Source organism: Halichoerus grypus, chromosome 5 (genome assembly GCF_964656455.1).
Source record: "Halichoerus grypus chromosome 5, mHalGry1.hap1.1, whole genome shotgun sequence".
NCBI classification, from domain to species: domain Eukaryota; kingdom Metazoa; phylum Chordata; class Mammalia; order Carnivora; family Phocidae; genus Halichoerus; species Halichoerus grypus.
This window is the reverse complement of record NC_135716.1, coordinates 98,406,631-98,426,596: the sequence shown is the minus strand read 5'-3', so window position 1 is coordinate 98,426,596 and position 19,966 is coordinate 98,406,631. Positions and strand designations below refer to the sequence as shown.

At 40.3% G+C, this 19,966-nt stretch overlaps 1 protein-coding gene and 1 pseudogene across 1 annotated transcript in view; both read right to left on the bottom strand.

Moving 5' to 3' along the window:
• Positions 1-19,966, bottom strand: part of LOC118546896 (mitochondrial adenyl nucleotide antiporter SLC25A24) — a 51,359-nt gene that overhangs the window by 14,522 nt on the left and 16,871 nt on the right. The window contains exons 3-5 of the mRNA XM_078072661.1: positions 17,679-17,766; positions 5,036-5,147; positions 3,111-3,269 (exon numbers count right to left, since the gene is read on the bottom strand). Of these exons, the coding sequence (XP_077928787.1) occupies positions 3,111-3,269; positions 5,036-5,147; positions 17,679-17,766 (359 nt within the window). The remainder of the gene's footprint in view (positions 1-3,110; positions 3,270-5,035; positions 5,148-17,678; positions 17,767-19,966) is intronic.
• On the bottom strand, positions 8,820-10,791 carry LOC118546884 (segment polarity protein dishevelled homolog DVL-3 pseudogene; annotated as a pseudogene).

The following is a 19,966-nucleotide window of genomic DNA, read 5'->3' as shown; positions in this document are numbered from 1 at the left end:
ACAAACCACCCTCTTTATTTCAATACTATTTATTACTACAAGAAGATGTATTTAAAAATAGAATATAGGGGCGTCTGGGTGGCTCAGTCGTTAAGCGTCTGCCTTCGGCTCAGGTCATGATCCCAGGGTCCTGGGATCGAGTCCCACATCGGGCTCCCTGCTCAGCGGGAAGCCTGCTTCTCCCTCTCCCACTGCCCCTGCTTGTGTTCCTGCTCTCACTATCTCTGTCTCTGTCAAATAAATAAATAAAATCTTTAAAAAAAAAAAAATAGAATATAGAAAGTTCGGATAATGTATAATGCTAGGAAGAATTACTACCACCATTTTAGAGGCCTGACTCCAAATCTAAAACTAAGAAAAATCAGTATCCTCAGTGTGGGAAAGCAGAGAGGACATGATCTAAATTAAAATTATTATAAACAACATTCATAAGATAACATGAACCAAATTATGTATTAGGCTATGGAACACCCCTTGGAATGCAAACAAGTTCAGTTTAAGAAAACTTTTAAAAATATACTGCAGGTAATATACCATCTCTCCCCCCACCAGAAGTAATACCAATATGAAATATAAATGGGTCTGATAACAATTTTATATTATGTATGTCAGAGCCACAGACACTGGAATGCACATAGCCTGGCACCAAAAATAAAAATTATACCTTCTATGGCTTATCTCAAAACCTCTGTAGGCAATAGACTCATGGCAACATGAATGCCTCACCCTGTGAGTACTCGGTTTAGACTACAGACGTGATCGCTGTTTAAATACACTAGACCTTATAACTGCCTCCATGTAAAAACAATTAAATCCAATAAGCCAAAAACACATAAAGAAATCAGCTCTCTTCTGACTGTTTTGGCTCACACAAAATGAGTGACTACTGTAAAAAACAGAAAAACAAGATGTGAGGGGCTGAAGACTAAAAGTCAGTCACGTGGGCAATGTGTGGTTGATCCGCAATAAAGACTCCGGAGGGGCGCCTGGGTGGCTCAGTCAGTTAACCGCCTGCCTTCGGCTCAGGTCATGATCCCAGGGTCCTGGGATCGAGTGCCGCATCGGGCTCCCTGCTCAGTGGGAAGCCTGCGTCTCCCTCTCCTTTCTGTTCATGCTCTCTCTCACTATCTCTGTCGCTATCTCTGTCTCTCTCAAATAAATAAATAAAATCTTCAAAAAAATAAAATATGTAGCTAAAAACCTGAGAATTAAAAAAAAAAAAAAAAAAAGACTCTGGACATCAAAGACGTAGGTGAACTTTCTTGGTCTGTTTGCAACACTGTGCATACTGTGACTCCTCGGTGCCAGGAAAGTAACACATCATGACTCTACGGAGAGAAGACAACAAAAGCTCTGCATTTGGCACTGTCCCAGACTTGTCCCGATATGCTTCTTTCTTTCGCTGATTTTAATCTGCAACTTTGCCTTGTAATAAAACACAACCAGGAGTATTAAAGCTTCTAGTGTGTTCTGTGAGCCCTACTGAATTACTGAACCAGAAGGTAGTTTTGAAAAACCCCACCCACTCACCCCACGGAACTTGCAAGAAATAAAGTCCGGAGATATCCGTTTTATTTTAAATAAACTTCACAATAAAATACAACAAAGAAAAAGAGGAATGCTTATTCAAGCTCTCTCAAAGGCAATGTGCTATCATTCCTAAAGAAAAACACAAGCGCCAATTCCTTCTCCTTACCCCTAAATATATTTTGAGATTTAGGCACATTCTGAATGGATGCTCGCTTAAAATATCATCAGAAATCTTTTTATACATAAATCTAAGGACAGGTATAAAAAGTGTTGACCATAGGTATGACAACACAACTTCTAAAACTATTTTTTAAGCAACTACTATATTCCAGTGGGGTGTTCCAGTGTATCCGGCATTTTCACATACTTTACATCATTTAATTCTTCCAACCAGCCTTGTTAGATATTCTTAATCCCACTGCAGGATGAAGGAAAATGAGACCTCAGGGGTTTCATGCAGTGTGAGAACCACAAGGTCTAGAGTCAAAGATACTCCCTTCCTCATCTAATTGTTGTAAAGGAAAAGTTATTTACTTCTCCGAGCCTCAGGTTCTCCACAGATAATGTGAGGATGAAATACTCACCTCACTGGGTTGCTAAATGGGTTACCATAATGAGCACCAAGTAAATATCAATTCCTTTCCTTTCTCTCTCTCTTTCCACTCTGACCAGCCAAGACCACATCTTGCTAGTAAATAGCAAAGTCAGTCTATAAATCCAGGTCTTTTCTGCTAACCTCATCTTTAGAATATTTTTAAAAATCATATCCCTGTTCCAAGATTCTAAACTTCGGAAATATCTCACTTTTGAGAAAGTACATAAAACAGAAGGAAAATATTATTTCCTAAAATAATGGCTAGAGACTTTTTATTTATTTATTTTTTATTAACATATAATGTATTATTTGTTTCAGGCATCAGGCCTGTGATTCATCAGTCTTATATAATACCCAATGCTCACTACAACACAAACCTCCCCGATGTCCATCACCCAGCCACCTCATCCCTTCCACCTCCCTCCCCTCCAGCAACCCTCAGTTTGTTTCCTGAGATTAAGAGTCTCTTAGGGTTTGTCTCCCTCTCTGGTTTTGTCTTGTTTAATTTTTCCCTCCCTTCCCCTATGATCCTCTGCCTTGTTTCTCAAATTCCTCATATCAGTGAGATCATATACTTGTCTTTCTTTGATTGACTTATTTCACTTAGCATAATACCCTCTAGTTCCATCCACATTGTTGCAAATGGCAAGATCTCATTTTTTGATGGCTGCATAATATTCCATTGTATGTATATACCACATCTTCCTTATCCATACAGACTTTTTTTGTTTAATTAAACATTTGAAAAGTCATGGAATGCCAGAGATTAAAAGTCCATCACACACATGGACCCACAATTTAAGGTTTGGTGAAATACTCATAGGGACTGAATTCAGGGTTAGTAACAATAGAGATTTCATACCAATCTTTTAAATGTAGGAAAGAAGATTATGGAGAAATTTTAAAACTTCTTTCTCAAAGCGGCACATTTCTCATCGTTTTAGCGTATGTGGGAGACGCTGAGACACAAGATCACAAGGCTCACCTGCATCATGACTTTCAGACGGTCCAAAGGGGCCGTGCTTGTCCGAGAGACAGCGCCCGCAATACCTCCTGACAAGAGCTGCCTCCACCACTGCCCAGACTTCTTCTCATCTTCTGTGAATTCGTCTGGAATAGTTAAACTATCTCCAATGTCAATACCCTGTTAAGATGGAAAAAAGATCCCCATACTCCCTCCGTTAAAAATAGATCGCTCCAGAAGGTTCACTTCAGAGAAGAATCATGTGTTATTTTACAGTGAAGATCAACTTCATTCCTTAGAAAGTATATTACACCAATCTGAGCATACAGATGATTTTAAATAGCCTAGTCACACTAAATGAAGTGCAGGATCAGTTCACAAGAAATGAAAGTTGATGGTAATTACGAAGTTACAAAACCAACATTACAACTTTCTTTCTTAAATAGATTCAGAGTAACTTTTCTCCTCTTGGTCTAAGTCAGAATGAAAGGTCAGCGGTTTATCAGGTGGGAATCCTTCTTAGCTACAGAAAGAAATTTGTTTGTCAATTCTTCAAAGATACTCCCTTTATCTCAAAATTCTATCCATGTTATTCTTTATACCATGATACATGCTTTACTTAGACCTGTAAATAGAAATTAAATTAAAGCTATATATGTGAACACCCCAAAACTCATCTCCTATGTAGACTGCCTATAAATATTTTTATAGACTTGTCATTTAAAACATGCAACAGGTCCTTTATAAAATTTAGCTAACAGGGAGGTACTGTTTAAAAATAATCCTTCCTCCAATCTATTCAATAAGCATTACCATAGATTACAAATATAACTTGAGATAAACGGAGTTCTAAAATGATAGTATTTTTACAACTTTATTATCTAAATGATTCTGCTGTAAAAGATTTTATAGGTAGGAGTGTAGGGGTAAGAGGCTATGCTATAGTAGTAACCTCTTCTGTCTTCATTTTACTATCAATAAAATGAATACACGATTGTTAACAACTATCTCCAAAGGTACAGTAAGAGTGTGATTATGTAAATATAAATTCACATAAGTAGAAAATGTATCTAGGCAACTGAACTACTAATATAGTATATTATTCTATACTCATAGAAGAGGCATTCATCACCATAATTTTACAATGCTCTATTTAAGTTTAGGCATTGTTACTAGCGGCAATGTGAACTCTAGCCTTCATTTATTATGTATAAAACTTATTGAAATCCATGAATAAGCATAGCAGACAAGCCCACTAGGAAAATTAAAATTCCCTCCAAGAATTCCCATTGGTTTCGGGAGCAGATTGCACAATAAACTGACCTTTATTTACACCAATGTATGTTAGCAGAATATTAATGAAATTTCATTAAAATTTGAAAGTTTTGAGAAATACAGACAGGTGTGAACTGCTAAACAAAAGAGCCAAAGGTGTTTTAACCTTCAATTATTGTTATTATAAGTACCTTATCCCAGAGATAAATCTAGACAGTTGACAAAACAAGCAAAAGTTTCAGAAGTCATGTCTGGCCATCATACATGGCCAAGGAAATAGAATCTCAGCAATCTTGAGGTTCTGGGATTATTTAAACAATGTATATCTATAAAAAGTAAAACCCCTGATTTTCACACTTCTCTTGGCAAAATACTTAAATGCAATAAAAGCTGGGCCGCTCATCTTCATAAGATTTTTGGAAGGCAGTATCTCCTCCAAGTATTGAGAATGGCAAAAATGTGTACCACATTTGCAATGTTTATGCAGCCTCAGGGTTTGGGTTTTTTTAATGATATTCTGAATATATACCTAATAGAATAAGCAGAACTCTACAAGTTAAGGAGCTACTGGGAATTGGGCACCCTGGCCTGTGAGCGTTACAGAGTGTTCTCATGTAATAAGTAACTATGGCTTACAAGTAAGTACAATGTAACACACACAGCAGACTTACAGTAGAATGTTTCCAGAAACGGATAATTTCCTCAATGTCTGTAACAGGATTAAATAAGAAATAGTCCCTCCATTCATTCCAGTCTACTGTCATTGTCCCATCAGCATCAATACTGAAAATAAAAAGAAGCTAATTAAAAAACAAAATAAAATTTATAAGTAAAACATTATTGGCCATTTTGCAGAATGACAGTTTATTCTCCAACTCAACAGTCTTATGAAAAGATCCCAATTCACAGTAATAGGTTGTTGGAAATGGCAGCAAGCTTTTGATGTTCTGTTAGTTTTAATCATTTAGGTGAAGAAGGACCCCAAAGTCACAGAGAGATCTCACTCAAGACTACTTTTGGCATTGTGTCAAACTCTAATCAATGAGCTATCAAACACTAAAGCTGGAAGATTAAATACTGGGAGGTAGTAATGAATGGATTTATGACCATTTTTTTCTTGCATTGGCTCAGGAAGATATTTCTTAATGTTCTAACATTTGGATGTGATTTTAGAATATACTCAAAATATTCTATCAATTTCCTTCTCCAACCTCCTCAAAGCTAAGAAAATTAGCAGTAATTGTAAAAAAAAAAAAAAAAAAAAAAAAAAAATCTAACTTGGTGACTGGGCCTTTTGAGTCTTAAGAAATCCTAGTACCTCATCTTCAACATTTAACGTTAATATACTCTAGCCTTAGATATTTTTCGTTAACTTTTTGCCTGATTTACAAGTTTCTTGGTAGTGTGCTATTTGACCAGTTTTTTCCCAAGATCAACTCTGAACCGTGCCGGGATTTTGATTGTTTTGTTCACTATCTATACCCAGGACCTAAAATGGCTGGCGCAAAGAAGGTGTTCACTTATTTGTTGAATGACAGTCCCTGAAAAAAAAGTTTGGGTGTCTCCTTCAAACCTTATATTTATCAATAATTCGTATGAAAATGATACATTAAGATGGCAGTCAAATCAAATGCAATTTTCAGGTATTAATATTATCACGTTTTCTGGTGCCAATTTTAATTTTGATCTGCATATTTGTGAAATTACACAAACATTAATTTGTCTTAGCACATGGGTATTAACATCTCACATGAGAGCCCTAGTTATAACATTATTCTGGGTTGCAATATTTAGAGCTCTATTTTTATCACTGTTTTCTATTTTAATGCAATTGTTTATCATCTGACCCTACCCCTCCATCTCCCATATATGCATTCATGAGCATCTTCCACAGGGCAAGGATTTTTGTTGATTTTGATCACTGAGATGACCCAAGTGTTTAGAACAGTGCCTGGCAGAGAGAATATTTACTGAATGAATAAACGAATTCTAAATTCCGTAGCTTAAAGCCACAGAACACTCACAAACGTCTTAAATAAAACAGTCTGTGGGTTTAAATTGCATTTCTCTTCAAATCACCAATGAGGTTGAACATCCCTTATCATATTCACTTGCTATTCATGTTTCCCCTTGTGTGAAATGCCTATTTGTGTCTTTTGCCCATTTTTTTAATGGGTTGGGTATCTTTTTCTTTTATATGTACTGTTCTTTACATAGTTGATTCTAATACTTCAAGTTATAAATTAGCAAATACCTTTGTCTTTTCACTTTGTTTATGCTATCTGTGAATAGAGGCTCTTAATTTTAATATAGCTGAATGTATCGATCTTTTCATTTATGTTACTGCCTTTCATGTCTTTTTTTTTTTTTTTTTCAAATAATTCCTTCCCTACACTGAGGTAAAGACATTTCCTTTTCTTCGCCTACAAGTATGATAGTTTAACTTTCACATTTAGGTTGATTTTTACGTATGGTGTGAGGTAGGTACCCAGTTTCATTCCCGTCTGCATGGATAACCAGAGGCACTAGCAGCATGCACTGCATAGTCTCTTCTCTTCTGCAAAGTGATCTGCAAAGCTACTTCTCTTGTGTGACAAACCCCAAATATGGATGGGTCTGTTTCTGGGATATTATGTTCCATTTGTCAATTTATCTATACGTGTACCACTACCCCTATCTTAATTATGGCTTAATAACAACTCTTGATATATGATAGAGCAGGTCCCCTGCTTCCTATGGCTCTTCAAGAATGTCTAGGTTATTCTTGGGCTCTTTGATATTAATTTGAGATTCAGCTTAACAAGTTTCTCAAAAAAAAAAAAAAACTACTTTTTTTTTTCAATGGCATTGAATCATTACCAATTTGGAGAAAAGGTGCATCTTTTCTGTACTTTGTAATCTAACAAAATGTTTTAAGTTGCCCTTTTAAAAGTACTGATTGTGGTATATTATGCTTTCTAAATACAGCTAATGTTTTGTAAAAGATTTTACTTATTTATTTGACAGAGAGAGACCCAGCGAGAGAGGGAACACAAGCAGGGGGAGTGGGAGAGGGAGAAGCAGGCTTCCTGCAGAGCAGTGAGCCCCGATGCGGGGCTCGATCCCAGGACCCTGGGACCATGACCTGAGCCGAAGGCAGACTGAGCCACCCAGGTGCCCCTATATACAGCTAACTTTTTTTTCTATATAGCTAACAGATCACGAATATTTTCTCTAAAATATTTACATCTAGGGGCACCTGAGTAGCTAAGTCGGTTGGGCATCAGTCTTGGTTTCGGCTCAGGTCATGATCTCATGGGTTATGAGATGGAGCTCAGCATTGGGCTCTGCACTCAGAGGACTCTCTCCCTATCCCTCCCCCCATTCACATGCACTCTCTCCCTCTCAAATAAATAAATAAACCTGTAAAATGTATCTATATAAAAAAAGTAAAATATATACATCTATGTCATAAATGATGTTGGCCTATAATTTCCTTCTCTCACTAGTTGTCTGCCTTTGCTGTTATGCTTAGCACGACCTCACAGAATGGATCGGATGCTGCACTTCTACACTCTCCATATATTTGTAGACCTGTTCTTTAATAGTTTGTAAGAACCATCTGGGGCTAAAGTTTTCTTTATGGGAAAATTTTTAATTACTGATGTGATGTGTTTGTTTAGGTACTATTGGCTATTTCTTCTTGATTTAGGTTTGGTAAATTGTATCTGTCTGGAAATTCTTCTATTTCATGTTTTCAAATTTATTGGCATAAAATTGTTTGTGACATTTTATTATCTTTGAAAAATTTCTGATGTGTCTTTGCAATCATTTATTTTTCCACTTGTTATTATTTATTTCCATCTCATTTCTTTTTTTTTAAGATTTTTTAAATTTATTTATTTGACAGGGAGAGACACAGTGAGAGGGGGGAACACAAGCAGTGGGAGTGGGAGAGGGAGAAGCAGGCTTCCTGCAGAGCAGGGAGCCCGATGCAGGGCTCGATCCCAGGACCCTGGGATCATGACCTGGGCCAAAGGCAGACGCTTAACGACTGAGCTACCCAGGCGTCCCCTCATTTCTCTTTTTTCTTCATCAGTCTCTCCAGAAGTTTGTCTTTTCCAATAACCGATGTTTGACTTTGTTGATCCTATTATCGTATCTCTGCATTCTATTTCCACTGCGCTTCCTTAATTACCTCCTTCTTTCTACCTTCTTTGAAATTATTCTGATTTCTCCCTTTAAATTAGCACATTAATTCTCAGCCTTAATTCCTTTCTTTTCTTTTGAATTTATTTGTTTACTTCCCTTTCAGGTGTCAGACCAAGTAAAAAAGATGGAGGAATGGAGAGAGGAACACAGCTGGCCTGGGATGGGAGTGGCATGGAAGTGGGGCAGGGGCCCTGTTCACATCACATCCACAAAGAACTCCCTGGGGTGTCCCCATGACCATGTGGAAGGACTGTCTGCTGGCGGTCAGTCTGGGGGCACGTAGGCCAGGTCTCAGCCTGGAGGGGCTTCTGGGGGCCCCATGGCCACAGGTGGTAGATGCACCATCAGCATGGGGGGACCACAGAAAGAAGGCCCACCGCGGGGGCTGTAGCTCAGATGCATGTGGGGGCTGCAAAGGCTGCTGGTCATGGAGTGGTGGCTGCAGTGGCTATGCTCCCATGGCCCCCAGGCTACTGTGGGTTGTGTGGTCCCACTCATCGCCGTTGCCGCTCCACTTCAAGTCCCTGGCCTTCGGGTCCTTCCCCTCCTGCCGGTCACTGCCACTACGGTTGGAGCCTCCGCTCCAGCCGCCTTCACTGTACTGACTGCCGGCACTGCCCCCGCCATAGCTGTACCCCAGCTCTGGGAAGCCCAGGCGCAGGTTGTAGGCGTGTGGGGGCAGCAGGTACTGGTAAGGGAAAGCCTTGGACCAAGGGGTGGCCCCCGGTGTGGCAAAGAGGCCAGTCTGTCCTGGTAGAGGTGCCATGGAAGCCATCGTGATCATGGAGGGACACGTTAGCCATGGTGCCACAAAGGTCCCTGAAGATGTAGAAGCACTGCTCAGAGAAGGTGACCTTCTTGATCATGGATGAAGCTGCTTCCAGAAGGCTGCTAGCATACTTGCTGGCCTCCTGCCATTCAGTGAAGCCTTCCACATTGTGGTACAGCAAGTCCACCACATCCAAGCCAACAAAAACACTGGGGATGGTAATCTTGAGTCACATGCGGCCACCGACCTCCAGCGCAGATTCAGAGGAGGCCATGGCTTTGACAGTAGCGGCCACATCAGTGTGGATGGACAGGTGTGAGTCATGTCCAGGCACTCTGTGTCATGGATGGAGCTGGTGATGGAAGAGCCAGTGGAGGTGATGGTGCTCAGGACAGGGCTCATGCCGTAGGCTACAGGGTGGGTGACCCAGGATCCAGGGTCAGTAGGCCAGAAGGGCTCACTCCTGGACAGTGTGAAGCAGCCACGTGGACTTGGGTCCCAGCCCCCTGGCTACAGTCAGGGTGATGGCCCCAGTCTGTGCACAGTCTCACGCAAAACCCGTACCGCACCATCATTACTCATGTTCTCACAACTCACCTAGCTTGCCCGTAACAGCGCATCTTCTAGATCTATGCCTCCATTAGCAGCCACGGCCCCAGCCTTCATGATAGAGAAAATGTAGACGCCTCCGTCACCACGCTCTTTGCCTTGGCCCACAGTGGAGATGCACAGAAAGTTGTACTTTTCCATGAGAGTGACCATGATGATGTTGAGTGACACAATGGAGTCCATGATGCTGCTGAAGGACCAGGACCACTCAGGCCGTGAAACCTCCTGCTTCCTATGCCGCTTGTCTTCTCATCAGGTGTAAGGGGCTGCTCTGCTCTGTGGAGCTGAGGATGCAGTCATCCTCAGCCAAATCGAAGAAGCTGGTGGTCTCCAACTCGTTGTTCATAAAGGCCGAGCTATCACAGCCCCCTGGCTCTCACCACGCTCCACCTTTGCAGTTCCATTTAGCCGGGTTGTGTGCTCTGGGCTGTCCCTCCTGCATGGCCACTCACACTGGGCAGATACGAAGGAGTCTGTCTCTGTGTCACTGCCCAGGTTTTCCTGGCGGCCCCCACCAGCACAAGGGTGGAAGGACAGGGCCAGGAGTCCCCAATGCCTCCTGTGCGCTCCATGGGCAGTGGCAGTTCCGACGGGTTGTCAGCACAGAAGGGAGCTGGCTCTGGGTGCAGCCCTCAGTGGACAGCACCCCCAGCTAGGCATTGTCATCCCACATCTCCTCCTTCATCACTCCAAAACCGTGGTCCACAGACTTGAAGAATATACAGCTGGGTCGCTGCAGAATGACCTTCAAGTCTGCCAAGGTGACACACTTGGCGAGCAGGGGCAGTGTCTCCTGCCCATCCAGGTGGTAGATGATCTTGGTCTCACTCATTGCTCTGGCCTGGCAGCCTGTGCACCCCTTAATTCTTCTCTAATACAAGCTTTAAAGCCATAAAATTCCCCCTACGTACCACGTTAGCTATATCTCAAAAGCTTTCATGTGTGATATTCTTTCAAGTCAAAGTATCCTTGAATGTCTACTATGATTTCCTCTTTGACCCAAAAATTATTGAGAAGTGTATATCATATCCAAAACCAATGTATTTTTAGAACTTACTTCCACTATTAACTTCTAAATTAATATATATGGTCAAAGAAAATGGTCTCTGTGATACCAATTATTTGAAATGTGTTAAGCCTGGCTTTATGGTCTACTATAAAATCAATTTTTATACATGCTATAAGTACATGAGAAAAAAATTTTTTTCTGGTTTTTTGGTACAAGGTTCCATTGTATGCCCATTAAGTCAAGCTTATTTATTTCTCTCCATCTTGACTAAATTTTTTCTCAGCTTGATCTAACAAGTATAGGAAGATATATGTTAAAATTTCTCACTACTATAAAAAATTTGTCAATTTATCCCTGGAATTCTATCACCCAGCTTAAAAATTTTGTGTCTTTGGGGTGACTTTTAAGATTTTATTTATTTATTTATTTATTTTTTAAGATTATTTATTTATTTGACAGAGAGAGAGAGACAGCGAGAGAGGGAACACAAGCAGGGGGAGCAGGAGAGGGAGAAGCAGACTCCCTGCTGAGCAGGGAGCCCGATGCGGGGCTTGATCCCAGGACCCCAGGATCATGACCTGAGCCAAAGGCAGACACTTAACAGACTGAGCCATCCAGGCACCTCTTTGTGGTGAATTTTAAATGTGGTGACACTTTATTTCCCATGAATGTTTTTTACCTTATAATTTTATCCGATATTAATTAGCTACTTCAGCTTGCTTTTAGTTTGTAGGATTTTGTTTTCCTTTTTCTTTCATCTGACTATCTCTGTGTTCTAGCAAATCTTGTTTTTATTTTGAGATACATTAAAAGTCCACTATAAGTAGGGATCATAAAAAAATGTAATATAGTTTCACACCACTGTGAGGTTAGTATTTTTCTTCTTTCCCTTTTTCACTGTTAATAATATTTTTCAATTAGTATATCCTGTCACAATACTATGAAAATATTGAAATTCTTTGTCCCCAGCAGATTGTACACTAAACTGAGAAAATCCTGGCTGGCCAGAAGCAATAACCTCCTAACTTACTCTTCTCTCCCACCCCACACCCCCCAAAAAGATAATAACTTTATTTAACCTGCCCCATTTGGGAATGGAGGTGAAAGGAAAACAGGACCTAATATTATTTCAGGGCACATCTTGGTGGGGTTTGAACTTATTTCTCCCATCCTATCTTCTGCTTTCTATTTGTCTCATTTTTTTCTTTGTTTTCCTCCTTTCTTTACTTTGTTGGAATGCCTGAATTTTGCACTTGTTGATTTTCTTATTCCATTTTTCCCCTTACTGGTTTAGAAGTTATATACTCAATTCCTAGACTTTCAGCAGTTTACCCTGAAATTTTACCATGTACACATAACAACAAAATCTAAAGTTATTATTTTACCTCCTTCTCCTGAATAAGAATCTTAGGACAGTGTGAAACAAATTATTCTCTCCTGACTCACTCTTCTCGTCTACTATTTCAGCTGTCCTTTTTCTTAAATCCTACAAATTGGTCATTAATATTACATTCATGGCTGTCTCCGATGGACCACGCAAACAGCTCATGGACCACCAGCTAAGAGACAGACCACCAGTGGTCTAGAGAGCATTCTGAGAAACACTGCCTGACCCATTGCCCGAATGTGCCCTTCACAACATGCTTCCATGTCTGAACGTGTCTTTCCCTCTATCTAGAATGTCCTGCCCCTCACCCTTTTTCACTAGGATAACTTCTACTCATTCTTCAACACATTCTTCAATATTTTCTGAGGGCACATGATTACAAGGTGCTGAGTATGTAACAGTTAACAGGACAGAAGTGGTCTGTGCCCTCGAAGCTTAGTGTAGTAGGAAAAACAGGCACTAAACAATAGCAACTAATAGCTAATATTCACTGAGCCTTTGCTAGGCATTGTTCTAAGCACTTCGCAAGCAAATTTATTTAATCCTGAAAACAATCCTATATACTTTCTATTGTCTCCATTTTATACAGAGAGAGGCTAAGTATTTTGTCCTGGATCACAGGCCTGGTAAGTGGAGTAGAATTAAGTATTTCATTTCAAGCCAGGCATTCTAACTTCAGAAACTGTATTTCTAACCACTAAGCTATAGAAATAAGCTCATGGTTACCACCTGTAAGAACCACAGAGCAGAGAAACAAGTCACACAAATAAAGAAAACCGCTGTAGGGTGGAAGTGGGCAGATTTAGACAGCATAGCTCTCTCTGAGGTGAAAACTGAAGGCTAATAAAGGATAGGAGAGGGGAGAGGTTTAGTCCCTTAAGCAGCAAGAACTGCAAGTGCTCCAAAGTTGGAAATGACTCTTAGAGAATTCAAAGAACTGAAAGAAACATGGTGGAAGCATTGTCCACAGACATGCCTAGCTCTTCATCATATCCTTTAATAAACTGGAAAATGTAAGTAAATATTTCCCTGAGTTCTGTAAGCCGCTTTTACTAAGCAAGAGGTGGCTAGGGCTTCATCCAGCCAAAGAAGTCAAAATGGTTCTGGAAACTTTGGTGGTGGTCGTGGAGGTGGTTTTGGTAGGAATGACAACTTTGGTCGTGGAGGGAACTTCCGTGGTCGAGGGGGCTTTGGTGGCAGTCGAGGTGGTGGTGGATATGGTGGCAGTGAGGATGGCTATCATGGATTTGGTAATGATGGAAGCAGCTTTGGAGGTGGTGAAAGCTATAATGATTTTGGCAACTACAACAATCAATCCTCAAATTCTGGACCCATGAAAGGAGGAAATTTTGGAGGCAGAGGCTCTGGCCCCTATGGTGGTGGAGGCCAATACTTTGCCAAACCACGAAACCAAGGTGGCTGTGCTGGTTCCAGCAGCAGCCGTAGCTATGACAGTGGCAGGAGGTTTTCATGACTGCCGGGAAACAAGGCTTAGCAGGAGAGAAGAGACAGAGAAGTGACAGGGAAGCTACAGGTTACAACAGATTTGTGAACTCAGCCAAGCACAGTGGGGGCAGGGCCTAGCTGCTACAAAGAAGACATGTTTTAGACAATACACATGTGTATGGGCAAAAAACTTGAGGACTGTATTTGTGACTAATTGTATAACAGGTTATTTTAGTTTCTGTTCTGTGGAAAGTGTAAAGCATTCCAACAAAGGGTTTTAATGTAGTTTGTTTTTTTTTTTTTTGCACCCGTGCTGTTGGTTGCTAAATGTAATAGTCTGATCATGACACTGAATAAATGTGTCTTCAAAAAAAAAAAGAATATTCAGTCCCCCACTCCGATTTCTCCAGAGAGGGGAGAGAGGTTTACAATAGAGTTAATAATTGAACATGCCTATGTGAGTAAGCCCCCATAAAATCCCCCAAAGTATGGGTTCAGAGAACTTTCACGTCGGTGAACACATCCATACCAGGAGGGTAACACACCCCAACCCCACAGGGACAGAAGCTCATGTGCTTGGGACCCTCCCAGACCTCACCTTACGTATCTCTTCATCTGGCTATTCATCTGTACCCTTCATCATATCCTTTAATAAACTGGAAGATGTAAGTAAATATTTCCCTGAGTTCTGTAAGCTGCTCTGAGGAAGGAGGTCTTGGGAACCTCCAATGTGTAGCCAAGTCAGACAGAAACTGAGGGTAACATGAGGACCTACTATTTGTGATTGGCATCTAACTGGGGAGGAGTCTTGTGGGACTGAGCCCTTAACCTATGGGATCTGATACTATCTCTGGGCAGATAGTATTAGAATTAAGCTAAATTGTAGGGTACCAGGGATAATGTCACAGATAATTGCCTATTGTGGGTCAGGGGGGGTGGGGGAATTCACACATTTGGTGACCAGAGGTGTCAGAAGTGAAGTGTTTTCTGTGTTAGTAAAGAAGACACACAGAGAAAGGAAAACGGAGGTTTTTCCAGTATAAACATATTCTAGTATTTTTGCTGAAGCATCACAAATGCTAATAATAATAATAACCCAAAAGTGTAAAAGAATATACAATTTATTAGCCATCAGGGAAATACAAATCAAAACAATAACGAGATACATTATACCCACGTAGATGGTAAAAAGCAAAAGACAACAAATAACAAGTGTTGGGAGGATGTGGAGAAACTAAAACCCTCATACATGGCTGTTGGAATTATAAAATGATGCAGTCACTTTCAAAAACAGTCTGGCAGTTCCTCAAAATGTTAAACATAGAGTTATCATATAATCGAGTCATTCCACCTCTAGGTATATACCCAAGAGAACTGAAAACATATGTTCACACAAAAACTTGTACATGAATTATTCATAATAGCCAAAAAAAGGAAACAACCAAATGCCTATCTACTGATGAATGGATAAACAAAGTGTGATATATCCTTACAATGGAATGTGACTTGGTCTAAAAAAGGAATGAAGTACTGATACATGCTACAAATGCATGAACTTTGAAGATATCATGCTAAGTGAAAAAAGCCAGACACAAAAGGCCACATGCTGTAGGATTCCATTTTTTTGTGAAATGTCCAGAACAGACAAATCAGAAGAGAAGAAAATGTAGGTCAGTGGTTGCTGGGGGCTTGCAGAGGAGGAATAAGGAGTGACTGCTAATGGGTACCGGGTTACTTTTTGGGGTGATGAAAATGCTCCAAAATTAAGTAATGGTGGTAGTTACACAAGTCTGTGAATATATTAAAAGCCACTGACTTATTTCACTTAGCATAATCTCCTCCAGTCCCACCCATGCTGATGCAAAAGTTGGTATTCATCCTTTCTGATGGCTGAGTAATATTCCATTGTATATATGGACCACATCTTCTTTATCCATTCATCTGTTGAAGGGCATCTCGGCTCTTTCCACAGTTTGGCTATTGTGGACATTGCTGCTATGAACATTGGGGTGCATATGGCCCTTCTTTTCACTACATCTGTGTCTTTGGGGTAAATACCCAGTAGTGCAATTGCTGAGTCACAGGGTAGCTCTATTTTTAATTTTTTGAGGCACCTCCACACTCTTTTCCAAAGCGGCTGCACCAACTTGCATTCCCACCAACAGTGTAAGAGGGTTCCCCTTTCTCCACAACCTCTCCAACATTTGTTGTTCTTGCCTTGTCAATTTTTGCCATTTTAACTGGTATACAGTGGTATCTCAGTGTGGTGGTTTTTTTTTTTTTTTAAGATTTATTTATTTGACAGAGAGAAAGAGACAGTGAGAGACGGAACACAAGCTGGGGAGTGGGAGAGGGAGAAGCAGGCTCTCCGCCGAGCAGGGAGCCTGATGCGGGGCTTGACCCCAGGACCCTGGGATCACGACCTGAGCCGAAGGCAGGCGCTCAACCAACTGCGCCACCCAGGCGCCCCTCAGTGTGGTTTTGATTTGAATTTCCCTGATGGCTAATGATGATGAACATTTTTTCATGTGTCTGTTAGCCATTTGTATGTCTTCTTTTGAGAAGTGTCTGTTCATGTCTTCTGCCCATTTTTTGACTTGATTATTTGTTTCACTTTGTGGAACATAAGGAATAGCATGGAGGACATTAGGAGAAGGAAGGGAAAAATGAAGGGGGGGATATCGGAGGGGGAGATGAACCATGAGAGACTATGGACTCCGAGAAACTGAGTGTTCTAGAGGGGAGGAGGGTGGGGGGATGGGGTAGCCCAGTGATGGGTATTAAGGAGGGCACGTATTGCATGGAGCACTGGGTGTTATACGCAAACAATGAATCATGGAACACTACATCAAAAATTAATGAGGTACTGTATGGTGACTAACATAATAAAATAAAATTAAAAAAAAAAAAACAAACCTTCAATTCCCTGGAAGAATGACTTCAGCAACAGAATATTACATGCCCCATACCCCACTGTCAAAATCCGGTTTACCCCTTTTCATTTTTTTAGTTTTTCATTTCCTCAGGAAAGCCTTCCTCATCCAGTGTTAACAATAGCAACATCATGCCCAAGCTCTGAGACTTGGGCCCTCCTGTTGAGCGGCTGCTTTTAAAAGAAATTCTGAACAGAAAGAAAGGAGGAAAATGCTACTGGTACAGATATAAAAGGAGATAAACTCAACAATAAAGCCATTTAGCAGAAACTTTTTAGATAATGTCAAAAACTGAAAGCATTCACAGGAATATAATATAAGCACCCTTTTCTGTTTTCCTTTATCACAAAAAAAATTAATTAGTCCCTATGGTGTGTTTGTAATAGAAGAGTCTTCAAGGGCACTGAGACTTTAGAGATTATTGCTCTATCCTGTGAAATAAAACATTAAGGCTGTAAAGGTCTGACTCACTAAACAGCTGAATTGATTACCCTGGGCAATAATGTTCAAATTGCCATCTCCATTTTCTGAGAGTTTAAATTGGTATTTCTTTGTGAACCTTTGGAATTTCCCACTTATCCAGTGACATGTAGGTTAAATAATGTGATGAATCTGCTAAACATCTTATCTTGGAACAATGAGTTCCATTATCACCTTAGAAACCAAATGGGAAAAATGGCAGCATGAAAATGCCTAGGCTCCTTCTCTATGAACACCTCACTGCCATTCCACTGCCCCAGGGGCCTTCCTTGCAAGAGAGAATCCAATCTGAGCTTACGCTTCCCACTCCTCCTACACCTTAAATATGTACATACAAAACAAAAAGGAAGACAGATACTGAACACACATAATGAGGAATGGTTAAGGTGTAGAGAGTTTTCAGCTATACTTAAAATGAAGATCTTGAATACGAAATATGAAAATTAACGTCAAAGAAAGCCCACGATTGCCAGTAAGATAAAAAGCTTACCTTTGAAGAATCAACTCTGCTTGCTGTTCAGAAACAGTCAGACCTAGTATCTGGAGAGACTGGACAATTTCGGAAGCCTCAATTACTCCTTTAAAAAATGAAAAATAGCATAAACTCAGACTCAGAACGGATAAGGATCTTAGAAATCCTGAATTTCAAAACTCTCATTTTGTAAGGGAAAGCGTTGGACGCATTAAGGCAAAATTATGACTCTCGGTGAGTTACAGATTTGCTTAAATACATACTACAACACCAACTCAAAGTTTAACAAATACACTAAACAAGTACACAGATGTTATCTCATTCAGAAATCATGAAGTCTCATCGGTAAATAATAATAATCCATCTAAAGAAGAAGGGACTGAGAGCTTATGTGGCCTTACCAAGTAACAACATTAAGCAGCAGGACTGAGACTCAAATCAAGACACTCTGACTCCAAAGTAAATTCCATTAGGCTAGGATCAATTAATTTCATACGTATGCATTTCTAGATTTTAATAAATGACTAGGCAATTTTCATACATGTAAAGATGTGTTGCATGGGGTTAAAAGGAAGTAGAAAATGACTAAAAGAAGCCAAAGAGTGGGGACTATTCTTTTGAGAAATGTGGCAATAAAAATAAAGAAAGCAGGGATGGTAGGACAATGGAAGAGGGAAGGTTATTATTATTAGAGAAATTAGTGCATGTTTGTAGATAGAACGAGACGAAACAGAAGAGAGGAAGAAAGAGAAAATAGAAGCAATAAATGGGAGTCATAAATACTGCATTTCCCTCAAGCAGCTCACAGACTCATGACCCCAAGACCAATATGCATGAAATAGGAGGAAACCAAACAAAGCACGAGAGGGTCTGCTGCCCAACAGTACTAATGGCAAAGTTCGCCAGGAAAAGAGGCGGACAAAAATTACTGTTAGTGGTGAAAGCAAAGACTTCATTTAAGAGAAGGACTCTGAAGAAATCCCAGGATTTGGAAAGAATTTTCCTGGGGAGAGGAAAAGAGAAACATGAGATTCTGCATAATGCAAAAAACTGTTAGAGGGATCAATTTGTTTAGCAATGAAATTCCTTAAATGCCATTCTGAATATTCTCCATTATAATTGCACTCTTAAAGAAATACAGTCAATTCTCATTATTCTTGGTAATTATGTTCTACAAGGTCACTATGAACCCTGAATTATCGAACCATTTTTCTTATGGAGAATACAGGGTTAGGTTCCTTGAGCCTCTGGTCACAACGTATTCATCGACCAATCAACATAAAACCTTGTCGGTATAAAACCTTGTTATAGGTGTGTATAAATACTATACAATACCATATTAGAGTGTTGATTCTATAACATTGAACTCATGGCCAATAATACTACAACTCATGCCTGAATGAAGTATATCTTCTTGCATTTAGGAATGCCAGACAGCACTTCAGCACTATGCTTGGGAGCCATTGTGAACAGCAAAACCACCAACAAAAAGCACAAAAATGCAAGAAACATGGCACTAAGTGGACTGCAGAAGGACACTTGTTTACAGTATGAGAGCTCAAACAAGAAAGCAGAGCATCATTTCTTTGATCTCAGCAAGAAATGTGCTCGCCAAGCAAATGAAGTCAAGCCCATGAAGGACTGCCAAAATGCCGCAAGCACTGATTTTGGAGTTACTTTTGGGGTTAAATTTTAGCAAGTAGGCAAATTCTCAAATACACAATCCACAAATAAGGAGGAAAGACTGTTTATGCTTTGCTTGCACAAAAATATGAACTTATAATGAGAAACTGTTTGAAAATCTACAAACAAGATAAATTAAGTAAAAACTGTTTTCATTTACTACAAATGTATCACAAAATTTCACCTTCAATTATTTCCTCTGGTTCATGTAGAATTTTCTGAAAGGGACAACTGATACGGGCACAACTTACATACCAGGATGACCCACCTCTGCTTAGCTGGCAGATGCCCCTGAGGTGGCTCCGTCTCCCAGCTACTGCCTGCCTCCACACTACACAGTCCTACTACGTGACTGAGCTGTAGTGGGCTCAAGATAGGATGAAAGTTTGCAGAAAAGCAAAGCTGGCTGTAAGAACTGCATTTTGTGGGGCGCCTGGGTGGCTCAGTCGTTAAGCGTCTGCCTTCGGCTCAGGTCATGATCCCATGATCCCAGGGTCCTGGGATCGAGTTCCACATTGGGCTCCCTGCTCAGCGGGAAGCCTGCTTCCCCCTCTCCCACTCCCCCTGCTTGTGTTCCCTCTCTCACTGTCTCTCTCTCGGTCAAATAGATAAATAAAATCTTA